This window comes from Ciona robusta, chromosome 10 (genome assembly GCF_009617815.1).
Source record: "Ciona robusta chromosome 10, ASM961781v2".
NCBI lineage: Eukaryota > Metazoa > Chordata > Ascidiacea > Phlebobranchia > Cionidae > Ciona > Ciona robusta.
Genome location: NC_143244.1, coordinates 7,474,889 through 7,488,642, shown reverse-complemented (window position 1 = coordinate 7,488,642; position 13,754 = coordinate 7,474,889). Strand labels below are relative to the sequence as shown.

General features: G+C 35.4%; 4 protein-coding genes across 16 annotated transcripts; 2 read left to right on the top strand and 2 right to left on the bottom strand.

The window, feature by feature from the left end:
- The first annotated feature begins 168 nt into the window (after positions 1 to 168).
- LOC149730362 (core alpha-(1,3)-fucosyltransferase-like) lies at positions 169 to 10,636 on the top strand. 2 transcript variants are annotated; one of them, XM_089887330.1, is made up of 4 exons: positions 169 to 1,069; positions 7,881 to 7,990; positions 8,877 to 9,111; positions 9,382 to 10,636. In XM_089887330.1, the coding sequence occupies exons 1-4, from the start codon at positions 851 to 853 to the stop codon at positions 9,982 to 9,984; spliced, it is 1,167 nt and encodes a 388-aa protein (XP_089743456.1). In that variant the 5' UTR covers positions 169 to 850; the 3' UTR covers positions 9,985 to 10,636. The 2 variants fall into 2 exon arrangements, with proteins under 2 accessions (XP_089743456.1, XP_089743455.1); XM_089887329.1 differs by having other exon boundaries at positions 177 to 1,069; positions 9,379 to 10,636.
- On the bottom strand, positions 1,984 to 4,637 carry LOC149730364 (uncharacterized). 10 transcript variants are annotated; one of them, XR_016385916.1, is made up of 5 exons: positions 4,464 to 4,600; positions 3,891 to 3,990; positions 3,539 to 3,644; positions 3,254 to 3,458; positions 1,984 to 2,747 (listed from the first exon to the last, which is right to left on the bottom strand). XR_016385916.1 is itself a non-coding variant. In XM_089887341.1 (5 exons), exons 1-3 carry the CDS (start codon positions 4,608 to 4,610, stop codon positions 3,637 to 3,639), a joined length of 216 nt encoding a protein of 71 aa, XP_089743467.1. In that variant the 5' UTR covers positions 4,611 to 4,637; the 3' UTR covers positions 1,984 to 2,747; positions 3,254 to 3,464; positions 3,539 to 3,636. The 10 variants fall into 10 exon arrangements, 7 of the variants coding, with proteins under 7 accessions (XP_089743467.1, XP_089743466.1, XP_089743465.1 ...); XR_016385915.1 differs by lacking the exon at positions 4,464 to 4,600 and adding an exon at positions 4,228 to 4,368 and having other exon boundaries at positions 3,254 to 3,464; positions 3,891 to 4,127; XR_016385914.1 differs by lacking the exon at positions 4,464 to 4,600 and adding an exon at positions 4,228 to 4,368 and having other exon boundaries at positions 3,891 to 4,127.
- LOC149730363 (uncharacterized) lies at positions 4,646 to 6,625 on the top strand. 2 transcript variants are annotated; one of them, XM_089887335.1, is made up of 4 exons: positions 4,646 to 4,771; positions 4,906 to 5,088; positions 5,166 to 5,364; positions 5,957 to 6,625. In XM_089887335.1, the coding sequence occupies exons 1-3, from the start codon at positions 4,646 to 4,648 to the stop codon at positions 5,340 to 5,342; spliced, it is 486 nt and encodes a 161-aa protein (XP_089743461.1). In that variant the 3' UTR covers positions 5,343 to 5,364; positions 5,957 to 6,625. The 2 variants fall into 2 exon arrangements, with proteins under 2 accessions (XP_089743461.1, XP_089743460.1); XM_089887334.1 differs by having other exon boundaries at positions 5,166 to 6,625.
- A 268-nt stretch (positions 10,637 to 10,904) lies between the features above and the next one.
- Positions 10,905 to 13,301, bottom strand: LOC149730361 (core alpha-(1,3)-fucosyltransferase-like). Of its 2 annotated transcripts, none has more exons than XM_089887332.1 (4): positions 13,006 to 13,301; positions 12,522 to 12,631; positions 11,940 to 12,174; positions 10,905 to 11,669 (listed from the first exon to the last, which is right to left on the bottom strand). In XM_089887332.1, the coding sequence occupies exons 1-4, from the start codon at positions 13,222 to 13,224 to the stop codon at positions 11,070 to 11,072; spliced, it is 1,164 nt and encodes a 387-aa protein (XP_089743458.1). In that variant the 5' UTR covers positions 13,225 to 13,301; the 3' UTR covers positions 10,905 to 11,069. The 2 variants fall into 2 exon arrangements, with proteins under 2 accessions (XP_089743458.1, XP_089743457.1); XM_089887331.1 differs by having other exon boundaries at positions 10,905 to 11,672; positions 13,006 to 13,297.
- Between the last annotated feature and the right edge of the window lie 453 nt (positions 13,302 to 13,754).

The following is a 13,754-nucleotide window of genomic DNA, read 5'->3' as shown; positions in this document are numbered from 1 at the left end:
GTTGTGTTTTATGCAACTCGTGCCCGCTTACGAGTTATCATGTATGCAACTTTGTGGGTAATATTTTGTTTTATATTTTTTTGTATGGCTGACAATTTGAACAACCAATTAGTAACAACTGGGCTAGACCAAATTTTAACGGTTAAATAAACCCGATTTTGACCACCTAACTTTTGTAATTATTCATTACAGGATTTAATCGGACCTAAGAAAGCGATATAACCATAGCGAAATCGGCTGACTAACTTTAATCGATACTCGAGAATATCCCTCGTGTTTGTATTACAAAAGGATTCCAATAACAAAACCACAACAAAACCAGCGATAAAAGATCTTAACGGAAAGCACTCGTACCAAATGGAACGATAAAGGAGAATGAAAACATGTCGTTGCAATAGATTATAAACGATTTTGTACAGATTAGAACATATACTTTTAACATTGTTGCTGTTTTCGTGTAAAGCTAAGTCCGATGTACCAAAACCATTTCTCACCCTATATAAACTTTAATTGGCCGAGTAGAGTGTCGTCATAATAGCGTCGTGTTGCTTTAGAAAAATATCGGCAAGGAAACTAAATGTTGATGTGTTAGCTAATCCGCGTCCATTGTTCTCTCCACAACAGCAGCGTAGTATCCCAAAGAAGCAGCGAAGCGTAGCAAAGCTACAAGATGTAAGATGACACTATTCAGTACTTGAAACCGTTAGATTAGAATAATAAGACGAGTTCTATGTATCACAGTGCGTTGGTAGCAGATTTGTGTTCTGCGCAATTCAGATGTAAATATTTACTTGCAGTTGAAAGAAATCGGTTTAGTTACGCAGCAAGAAAGTAATTTAAAGTAATTGAAATGACTGCGTTAGTTCGAACTACGAGAAGCAAACTATTCATGATTACGTTGTGGTTTTCAACCGTGCTGTATGTTTACTATTTGTACAACGTTGAGCTGGAATCAACAGCCGTTGCAGCAAGATTGAAAAGTGAAAACAAGACCAAGATTCTAATATATTCTGAGATATTACCGTATATTGTGCGAAAACAGTTAAAGGCAGGATTCAACAGTAAACAGGTATATGCATAATGAATTATTAAATAAAAGTAACTGATAGTCCTGTGGGGTAAGATGGGATACCGTTACCACCTTACTAAATTTCCTAATCTTGTTTTTAGTCCCAAGGATACGGTTATATTATTTCGTAAAAATTCTTTTTTCACTATAAACTTAACCGATGTTTGTGTCCCAACTTATCTGTTCGTCTTATAAATCTTTACGGTTACCGGTAAAGTATCTGAGTTCATTCTTTACTTAGGAAATCCCCCGCCCTAATAAAAGGAAGTAAACCTACCATGCAAAACAATGTTTGTTTAACCATAGAGAACTAATATAATAGAGTGCACACTCCTGTTTTTTCGATAGACTGGTCACGCTTGATTTCGCCGATCCCATGTGACAGTTGCCAAGAGCAACGCCACAGGTTTAAACGAAAAATGTACACTTTGGTCGTTTGCTGAACCAGTGAACCTAAGTTCGTTATTATATGGATTGTAGTTTAAAAGAGTTTTTTACTTAATCGTTTTTAAATTTTCATATTGTTTATTATTTAGAAATGTAACATTAAAATGAATCTTTGAATACATCTGCTGCTGTCAAGACATAGTCCGTACGAACAAAAGAAATTCTCATCCCGGATACTTATCGTCTTAGCCTACATCACTGCATCCATTTGCGTTAACTTTATATATTGAACATTATTTTACTTTTAAACATTTGCGTTATTTTTACTGTGCAAACTTTATTACAATAAAATTTATAATATAAACAGGTACTACGTACGCACTATTGAAGAAAATATATTTAAAAGATGAGCAGCAATTGTTGTATTCCGGGTTGCAGTTACACAACTCACAGTAAAAACAAATTTTCTTTATTTACAATAAAAAGACCAGAATTTGGAAGAACAGAGTCAGAAAGATTACATCGCGAACAACTTACAAAATTTATTTTGACATTACGAGATCCAACGAAAAATGACAACATAAAGCTCCTGCTCCATAAGGAATCGTTAGTGTTTGTTGTTTAAGAAATGTATCTAAAATAAGTAAGCACTGTCTTTACATTCAGGGCAGCAATATGTGAACAGCACTTCAGAAATTCTGAAGTAATAAAATTTAAAAAATCAAAAAGATTGGTAGTTGGGGCTCTACCTACATTAAATCTGCCCCAGAAGTCTCATCCGAAATCAGCAGTGGTTAGTTTACTTAAAAATGGCTAATCCAATTTAACAATTAAACAAAAACATTTCTTCTAAAGAAAATTCGAAAGGCACCAACATTGCGTAAAGAATTGCCAGTTACAGTAAGACATCGGAATATTGATGATCTAATAAAATCCTGGAAACAACTATCACCATCATTGCAGGGTGTGATGAGAAATATCTAGTCATTACTAGTAGGACAATTTTCAAATCTTGTAATATTTAGACATTTGGAGTTACAACTTAAGAGGAGGGAAGTTTTGGGCAGAATTACATGGGGAGAGTTTTATACAGCCAATGATGAGGTTTCAGACTGTTGTTTAGTTAACTTTCAAAATGTAACAGATTAATAACAGACAAATACTATAATATAAACCGATTTTCAGTATCTGCATTGATCCAGCATTAACAGTAAACTGGGTTGCATTTCACGGATGGCGAGTGATGGATCTTGCACTTCTTGATGTTCGCACTTCCACTTTGTACTCCTTTCTATGTAAATATATTTAATTAATGAAACACAATCTGTTTTAGACAACACTTTTGCAAGTATTAAACTGTCCTGTTTACCACCCAGGTGATGCTCAAACCTACATTATGTGCAAAGGTACAATGACTGAAACAAAAAACACTAAAAGCCACTTTATACAATCGTGGCAATCAGACTGTATTACAGCAACAAAATTAATGCGGTCACCAGCCTGTCAAGTGTATGGTGAGATTTATAATTGTAATATAATAACATTAACAAAATCCTTGGCTTTAAAGTTTCAGCCACCTCATGCATGAACACATGCTTAAATTGCATGCGGTATGAGATAAAAACAAAATACAACAGGAAGTACTGCACGAAAAAAAGTATTGCAGACACAAGTGGGAGTGCAGTTACAGTTGATGAAAACCTTCATCAAGATATTAGGGTACCCACAGCTATTGTTTGCAATTTATTTTTATACTAAATTCAAAAGTATGACTAAAACATAATACAAACATCACACCTTTAGAACATGGTTCAAAATGAGTCTGGCGAAATGAATGACTGGCAGAAGATGTTTTTTACAAATCAATGTGACAATGCATCCAGGAGCACAAATGGCAGACGATATCATCCTGACATTATCCGCTGGGCTATAGAACTGTATTCCCGTTCGCCTGCTGCATATAGTCAGTTGATCAGCACAGGTGTCCTCATCTTGCCATCATCTAAAACTTTGCGTCAGTATAGGTATAAAAATTGAAAATTGACAAACAATAAAATTAAGTAACATTGTTATATTCATTACCTGATTTTGCTTGTGTAAAGAAACATTGGCACCAGCTCCTGTGGAATTAATAAACTTGCTCTTCATCAACTGAAAAACCTTAAAGATTGCATTGAAGCCTACCTTACTGTGGATGAAATGAAAGGTTTAGTTGCAAAAATATTTTTACATACACGATTTAATAAATTATAATTCATCTACAGTGAAGGAAAATCTTGTTTATCGCTGTGGTAAACTTGTCGGGTTCACTGATTATGGAGATAGAATCTGTAATTCTTCATTAGCCACACATATATGCAGTATGTAGCAATCCTCAATACTTTCAAAACTAAAAGGAATTAAACATTTTTGTATTTGTTAGTGTTTTACTTACGATCATTAAAGAAGGAGATTTCCATTCCTCTGTCCTGGTGGCCTACTACCACTACTCCTGCATACCAACTGGCTACAATGTTTTGGGAAGCAGTAACAATCTGTGAGATGAGGAATGTCCACATTAATGCCATTATCGCAGATGGAGCATCATCAAATAGGAAATTTTTTGAACTTATAAATGGGTCAAAATTAGACATTCATGCAGAGTCGTATGCTGCCCCAAATCCATGTAGACCTGAAAACCCCATATTAATTATCAGCGATACTAGTCACCTATTAAAGGTTAGCAAAAAATTGTGTTTTTTTTTGTAAACAAACATTAAATGCATACATACACATTTGATTGATTTGCAGACAGCAAGAAATTCTCTGTACTCTTCTAAGCCAGGTGGTACCAAGTACATGCATAAGGATGGCAAAGATATACTGTGGACCCACATTCAAGAATTATTTAGTTTGGATTCCAAAACCCCACTTCACAAGACAAATTTGGCACCCTTTCACATGAACCTAAATTCTTACAACAAAGTAGTTACTATACAAGTATGTTGTTATAGTTGTAACAACTTACTATTATACTTCAGATGAGTGTATTAATTGCAAAACAAACCTTGAGCTGGAGAGTTGGTGTTGCCTTAAAGCAAGATGTTGGCGGTGCAGATGGTACAGCAGAGTATGTTTTACTAATGGACAAGTAGGCTATTATACATTTTAACATACTAATTACTAACCTATAACAAGTACAACTTTACTATGAATTGTCCTTTTAGATGGTTTAATATTGTGACTTGCACTGCTAAAGATCCAATTCGTGCAATCGATGATGAAAGGCTAATCTGGCTATCTAGAACTTTCATTCCATACTTACTGGAATGGCGTGTAAGTAAATCACTAATAACGCAACTTTACCCAACGCACCATTCTACACTCGAACATTAATTGGAAACACAATGTTTTAAATGTTGTTTCACCCTAATCCTTTTTTCTCCTTTGCTAATTTGTATTTTTTACAGAATGAAGTTGACAATAAATTCTCATTTGAAGAGAAAAGAATTATGGCCAAGCCCACCTGGGAAGCTCTTATTTTTACTACAAAAAATATTATAATAATCACCGAACGATTGTTAAAAACAATGGCCTATGTGTGCCTTGGTACATTGACCCAAGATGTTTTAGAGGCAACATTTGGAAATTTGGTACATTTATTTACAAGTTATATCTGTGCAATAGGTATCTTACTGCCAATAACAACTTTTTTATGTTTACGTCACAGCGATCTTACATGCGACGAAATACCAATCCTGACATTAGTCAAATAGGATACGGGGTGACAGCAATATCACAGCGTAAAATCATTAAAAAGATAAAAGGTGGCAACACAACCTTCGGAACAAAAAATCCTTGGACGAGTGTTTGTAACGAACCAATGCCAAAACGTACTAAGTTTTAAAAGCTCTCATTTAAACAACAAAGTGAGTAAATTATGTCAATGGAATTGTAGAAATTTCAATTTAAACAAGGAAACTAATTTTGAATTCTAACTTTTACATATATTTTTTAAGGTGCCTCTTAAACCTGGTGTAAACTTTGATGATTTGGTTTTATAACTACGAAAAGCATATTTTGCAAAGTTGTGTCCTAATACTTTAACAAATAGTTCTGCAATGAAGTATAAAACTTTAACAATGATAGACTCGTTTTGCCCAGACTCACTGCACAGCATCTCACATAAATTTGTAAAAAATGGGTCCTGTTTTAGCTTACTTAATATTATTTTGAAATGCATCTCCTTTAAACTTTTACTGGTTTCTATATTATGAAGGTAATATTGTTTTATTAACATTTGCATCAACGCCTCAGTTGGAAATAAGAGGTGTTTTCCATCCATTTCCATTAAATTTGCAAAACTACCTTCAGGCTCCTCCTTTGATAAGTAACTTATAACCTCTCCTGATTCTGGAAATTTCTTTTTTGCTTTTTTCAACAAAAATCCTCCGATATATTCAATAATCTCTAAAATGTAGTATACCAACTTAACTGCAGCATTTACTATTTACATTTTAGGATGGTAAACTATACCTGTTTCTCTTGCATCTACGCCTGCAACTACAATCTCTGACTTATTTTTGTTGTAGCCTGCAACTGCATCAAACAGTTTTATCAACAACTGTGCTGCATAAAATTGAGGAAACCCAAGCAGTTGAGACGCATTCAAACAATATTTTGGATACAAAGTGTACAACTTTGGAAGACTTGAATCCTTATTAAACGTTTCCATTATTTCACCAATGAATTTTGCACATTGTTGAGGCATAGTTAGGTCTGCTGGAGTATGAGGGGTATTGTATGCCCGAAGCATTTCAGTTGCTAGATTATAAATAATCTGTATATCTGTAGCTGTAGGCGTAGCTGATAACTGTACTTCTGTATTTATGTTTTTTACTTTACTTTTCTCTGTTTCACAATAAACATCAGCTTCACAAATAACCTCACAAATACTTTCCTCAAATAAACTTTCCCATTCACTCCAACTAAACATTTTTTCTTCAATCTGAGCTGGACTAGCTTTACTTGAACATGCCATTTTGTAAATAAAATTTAATATGTCTTTACCTACAAAAACTGTCGAATTATTTTACGTACAACACAGTCTTTAAAATTATTTGTTTCACAGTTTGTATATTTCCATAGCACACACAGAACTGCCACAAAAATATAAACAACAAAATATTGGTCATGCTTGCTTGTGGAGTGGCCGCGCTACCAAAACTCATTTTTTAAACTTTTTCCGCGAATTTTTGCTGAGGTATGATTTAATAGCGCTTTTATTCGTTTTATATACGTTTGGCGGAAACGATCTTAATTCTAATTGACGATCAATTCAATGACTACAGCAAAAATGTGGAAGGTAACATTTTTGACAGAAACGCACAGCAGCAGCCTAAAGTGGAACAAACAAGGTCACATGGGATCGGCACATTCAAGCGTGACGAGTCTGCGCAATTAACCATAGCGGCAAAGCAGAGTGTGCACTCTATTATATTAGTTCTCTATGGTTTAACAAAGCTGGGCTGTCTGACTTAATATCCTTATAGAAAAGTTTTGATGCTGATTTATTTAATGGTAAAATAAATGCGTTGTATGTCTATTAGCGTAATAAAGTGGCTTACGCGACACAACGGTTATCAAAGAGACGGCAATAAAGTTCGGCTATAACTAATTTAATATCATCTTGTGGATAAAGTTTAACATTAAATGTTAAACAAATCTTTAACTTTGTAAATCCTGTGTGGTTTCATAAATAAAAACGGTATTAATATACCCACAACGATATACCAAGACACGAAATAAAAAATAGTCCTTGTTTACCAAAACTGACGTGACATCCTGTCAGTAGTAGAATGCGCTGGCACGGTTTTGTTTCGGCTTATTTAGCAGGCATTGTTTGCATACCGTGATTGATAGTTTCCTTCTCTGCACTGATTGATATCTCCTTTTTGTACAATGGTTAGTCTATAGTACAAATCCTTTGGTATACTTTGCGGTTTATCTTTTGTCTACGTTAATGTTAGAGCACACGCGCTACTGTATATACAGTCTCTATACGGTATACTTACATATAGTAGGGTGGGAGAAGATGGGACACCTTTTCATTCTATTTTCCCGTCCCATTTAGTAGTAAACAAAGAAAATTGAAATAATTTTACAACCATATCCTCACGACTCCCATAGACCGTTGTTAATTGTTTAAAACACGATCAGGATGTTTGGATATTATGTGCTAAAGGTGTCCCATCTTCCCCCATCCTACTATATACTATTGCGTCTAAATAACTTAGTGTAAACGATAGACGCATATTTAAAATAGAGCGTTTAGCAGCGACCGTTAAGTGTCTTAGCTGCGGACACAAACGCCCACAATAGTAGCAGCATTGAGTTTCGAACCCATTATACCTTTGTATTATTAATAACCATTGTAACATTCCAGTGTTCCAGCTGTATCTTGGTCGAGGGAAAAGTGACGTACGATACTCGTGTATTTGACGCAATTGTCTTTATGTTTAATCGAGTAAATCTCAATGACCCGATCTTTCAAAGGTATTTTCGTATTCTTATCCCTTAAATATAGGTTACCTAGGGTGGGGCGAGATGGGACATGTTTTAACTTATTTCTTCTCATCCCATTTCATTTACAGGGGTATTTACATTTACAGGGGTATATAAGCGAATATCTTCACGACTCTAAAAGAGCGTTATTCATGTCTAAAACACGATTAGGATATACGGTATGTTATGTGCTAACAGTTTCTTACCAAACACTATAAGAAACAATTTTAACGTTCCTTGTAGTAAAGTATATTACGTCGTAAACGATGGATATACGGCACCGCATGGACGGTTAAATATTTGCCATGGACGTCATAAAACTCTTATAGTAGGCTAGTACACCTGAGCGTTTAACAATGGGCTCCATCGCCGATTACACGTGTATATAGTGTAGTATGAATACCGTTATCACATACCTACAATGGGGAATATTAAGTTGGAAAAAATGGATACATCAGTTATCACATATCGTTCCATGTTTCCCCTTCGTGTTTTTGAATAAATGAATGAATGTAACTAAACTGGAAAACGACAGTCGTTATAACACGGGTGTTCTGTTTCATACGGGTCCCTTTAAAATGTGCGGGTTGCGCGTGGTTGCGCGTGGTTGCGGATATTTTCTTAAATATAGGTCAAAATCAAAAAGGGTTGCACTTATATTACTCGTCTCATTAATACCATTCTAACGGTGCTTTCATACACCTCGTGCTCGCTTACGCGTTATACCGCAAATGTAACTTATTTATCCTCGCATGGCGGGGCAACAACAGTCGTTATAACATCGGTGTTCTGTTTTACACACCTCGTAGCAATTAATAGCGCTATTTTACATTCGTTAAAATAATATTCAATAATACGTCATATATACCATATACAGACGCAGAGGAGATCAAATTTACGTTTGGTATTCCCCTGAATCGACATCAAGCGTTCGGAATTTTCATCAAACTTCTATGAATAATTACGAAGACGTATTCAATCTAACGATGACGTATCGAAGAGACTCTGACGTAATTAATCCGTACGGAACTCTTCCGTCGATTAAAAGTTCATTGCTCGAACAACATGATTCGTTATCAAGTGATGCCTTGGATAAAGTTGTCACTAATAAGGTAGGAATTACGAATAAATGTCAGTTATTAATATACCTTTTTTGGTATGGCTGATAATTTGGACAACTCATTAGTGACCACTGGGTTGAAAATTACGGTTAAGTTTCTTGCGCAAGGAGAAGATATGCCAACAACGCCAGTATTGAGCCCCGAATCCAGTGCCCTTTGGTTAAAATGCGAGCCCCTATAACGACTGCGACAACGACGCCAACAAAGCTATCTTGTATATATTGTTATTGTAATATTATCTTATTATTTGACATGAAGAAGAATGGAATAATTTGGGTTGCGAGTAATTGTGGGGTGACATCGGGTGCTAAGATGAGAATGAAGATCGTTGAAGATTTGAAAAGAAGTCAAGTTGGTTGGATGTTGGATGTATATGGATTATGTGGAGACGGGAAGACATTCACTCAAGATCGTTCAGGATTTAATAACATGAACGAATTAATCAAATCATATAAGTTTTACTTGGCGTTTGAAAATTCCTATCATTGTCGTGATTATATCACGGAGAAGTTCTGGGAGAACTCGCTTCTTAATGCTGTGGTTCCTGTTGTGTGGGGACCAACACGGGAAGATGTGAAGACCGTTGCTCCGCCGCATTCGTTCATTCACGTTGAAGATTTTAAGAACATTTCAGACTTGGCGGATTATTTGTTGTATTTAGACAGGAACGATACGGCGTATCGAGAATATTTTAATTGGTGGTTTGAACCTACAGAAGACATAGAAGAACCAGTCGCTCTTTGTAAACTCTGCTTAATGTATGAAAGCAGAAAGCGCCGACCAAGTTCTATCAAGAATTTTAAACATTGGTATTACGAGCTTGAATATAAAGATTGTTTATCTCACAAAATCAATCTGCTGTAACACTTTTTCCAGTCTTACCGAAAACAGAAATACATATATTGTAGGGTGGGGGAGGATCGGACACCTTATCATTCTATTTTCTTGTCATATTTGGAAGTAAACAAAGGGCATTTAAAAGATTTTATATCCGTATATTCTCACGATTCCCATAGACGGTTGTTAATTGTTTAAAAAACGATCAGGATATTTGGATATTATATGCTAAAGGTGACCCATCTTCCCCCACCTTACTGTATTGTAAGTCCGAAAAAGATTTTCTGTCAATTCTTTTCTTTTGATCTTATGAGCCATATACCTATCCTATACCTAGTGCCAATGGCTTGTCATTTCTATCCAAATATGAAGCATATTAAACAAGTTTTACATTTCTATATTTTTCGTAACATGACCATTACCTTGATTAAACTCACTCATATGCAAAGTTAATTTACTTTTGCAAGTTAAATAAACAGGTACGATTTTATTTCACATTTCTCTTCAAATATTTCAACGCGTATTCTGTTTTCACGACTGTTGTTTTGCTGCTAATTTCGTTCTCGTCACTGTTTTACCTAATCTGATTTTCGTTGCCGTATTCAACATGTTATGTAGTGTTATTCAACATGTTATGTAATGCTATTTATTTAATACAAACGTTGTCACTAATGTTTAATTCTGATCTGTAATATCAGTCTTGATATTCCAGTTCCAGACTAGCTAACCGGCCTAATTTTTGCCACCTGGCCCTACATATCTACATACGAAATCTATTCAACTGTATCTACGTGATTACATACTGTATGCGCAGGGAAAGTGAAGCTTAATTGCTTAACAGCGACATCTCGCGATTAATATTTGGAATCAATCGCTGCTCGCTACTGAAAGTTATAGTAATAGCCTCAAAGCGGCGGTACTTGCGTCTTTACTGAGGGAATAACAGATTTTGTGTTCTGCTTTAATCATTTAAAGCGTACGCTCCCAGTTATCACTAATAATTTGTTCAGCGCCAAAAAATAAACAGTTACTAAAATACAACGTTAGAAGAAGTAATCATTTAAATTAAAACGAACGCAAAACAAATATCATATTCAAATTATGTTGCTAACTTAAGTATTGTTCCCGTTCGTTAAACATTCTTCGTTTTCACGATCATAAAACAGGTGTTTCAGATTCTTGATAGAACTTGGTCGGCGCTTTCTGCTTTCATACATTAAGCAGAGTTTACAAAGAGCGACTGGTTCTTCTATGTCTTCTGTAGGTTCAAACCACCAATTAAAATATTCTCGATACGCCGTATCGTTCCTGTCTAAATATAACAAATAATCCGCCAAGTCTGAAATGTTCTTAAAATCTTCAACGTGAATGAACGAATGCGGCGGAGCAACGGTCATCACATCTTCCCGTGTTGGTCCCCACACAACAGGAACCACAGCATTAAGAAGCGAGTTCTCCCAGAACTTCTCCGTGATATAATCACGACAATGATAGGAATTTTCAAACGCCAAGTAAAACTTATATGATTTGATTAATTCGTTCATGTTATTAAATCCTGAACGATCTTGAGTGAATGTCTTCCCGTCTCCACATAATCCATATACATCCAACATCCAACCAACTTGACTTCTTTTCAAATCTTCAACGATCTTCATTCTCATCTTAGCACCCGATGTCACCCCACAATTACTCGCAACCCAAATTATTCCATTCTTCTTCATGTCAAATAATAAGATAATATTACAATAACAATATATACAAGATAGCTTTGTTGGCGTCGTTGTCGCAGTCGTTATAGGGGCTCGCATTTTAACCAAAGGGCACTGGATTCGGGGCTCAATACTGGCGTTGTTGGCATATCTTCTCCTTGCGCAAGAAACTTAACCGTAATTTTCAACCCAGTGGTCACTAATGAGTTGTCCAAATTATCAGCCATACCAAAAAAGGTATATTAATAACTGACATTTATTCGTAATTCCTACCTTATTAGTGACAACTTTATCCAAGGCATCACTTGATAACGAATCATGTTGTTCGAGCAATGATTTTTTAATCGACGGAAGAGTTCCGTACGGATTAAATACGTCAGAGTCTCTTCGATACGTCATCGTTAGATTGAATACGTCTTCGTAATTTTCCATAGAAATATTATGAAAGTTTCGGACGTTTGGTGTCGACTCAGGGGAATACCAAACATAAATTTGATCTTCTCTGCGTCTGTATGTGGTAAGTGAAGTCAAATTTTATAATTGGCGTGCGACGAATAGTTTACAAAGTCTACTAAATCTGCCGATCCAGTTTTCCAAACGTAGGTCACATATATATAGAATTTCAAATATAGCAGTGTAAGGTATAGAATATATACCGTTAGCACATCATATCCAATATTCCCTAAGCGTGTTTTTACTAATAAACAACGCTCTTTTATAGAGTCGTGATAAAGATATAATTCTGTAAGTATTCTTTGTTTATTACCAAATGGGACGAGAAAAGAGAATTAAAACATGTCCCATCTCGCCCCACCCTAGGTAACCTATGTTTAAGGACTAAGAATACGAAAATACCTTTGAAAGATCGGGTCATTGAGATTTACTCGGTTAAACATAAAGACGATTGCGTCAAATACACGAGTATCGTACGTCACTTTTCCCTCGACCAAGATACAATTGGAACACTGGAATATTGCAATGGTTATTAATAATACAAAGAGACAATGCCTTCGAAACTCAATGCTGCTACCAGTCTAGGTGGTTGTGTCCTTACCAGGCACTTAACGGTTAATCTATCAAACGTGTGTCCACTAAAACGTATATAGGACAATCATGCCATAGAATTAAACGTAAATAATTAGAAAAAAACGCTGTTTAGACTGACCAGTTAAATTTAAACAAATGCAATAGATAAGATATTTTAGATTACATTGCCAATATTATTCAATTTCCATACGTTAGGCTAAGCAGGCAATATTAGTACTCACAGATATTAAACAACGCCATTCTTTATGGTAGTAATATACCTTCGTGTAAATACACTGCTCCATTACTATACCTGTTTGCTGTTGAATCCTGCCTTTAAACGTTTTCGCACAATATACGGTAATATCTCAGAATATATTAAAATCTTGGTCCTGTTTTCACTTTTCAATCTTGCTATAAAGGCGGTCGATCCCCATGTTATATCGTATAAACAATAAATACAGAAAACCGTTGATAACCACAGAGGTATGAGGAACATTTTTCTCGCGCCTAATCGTAAAAACGCAGCCATTTCAAACGCTTTACCATTAACTGTAATCTAACAAATATTTTTCTATTAAGCCATAAATATGTTAAACTGAACTGTTGCTTTTAAAGGTGTCGTACACACCATTGCGTTACGACTTAAATATTCTCTGCCGACCTCAAATAACACGCCCCAACGGTTAAGAATAGAATCAATTCAAAAACTATCTTAGCTTATATCTGCTTGGTAAACAATACCGGTATAGTAAATAGAATACCGACATATTTTGTAGGAAAAACAGAACAACATAGAAAATTTATTTCCGACGGCATAACTAACCATGAATTTAGTGTTTGTTAGATAAACATCATTGCTGACTATATGAATGAATGCAACTGATTTATCTGTGTATTGCAGGGCAACGACAATCGTAATGCAACGAGCGCGCTAATCGTTAAGTCTATACCACTGCGTCGGACGATGGCGCTGTAACGCAAGAGGCTGTAATTAGTAATACCTGACTTAAACGGGTATTTATTAATTTAATCTATTTTTAGGTTTGAACTTACTAATTT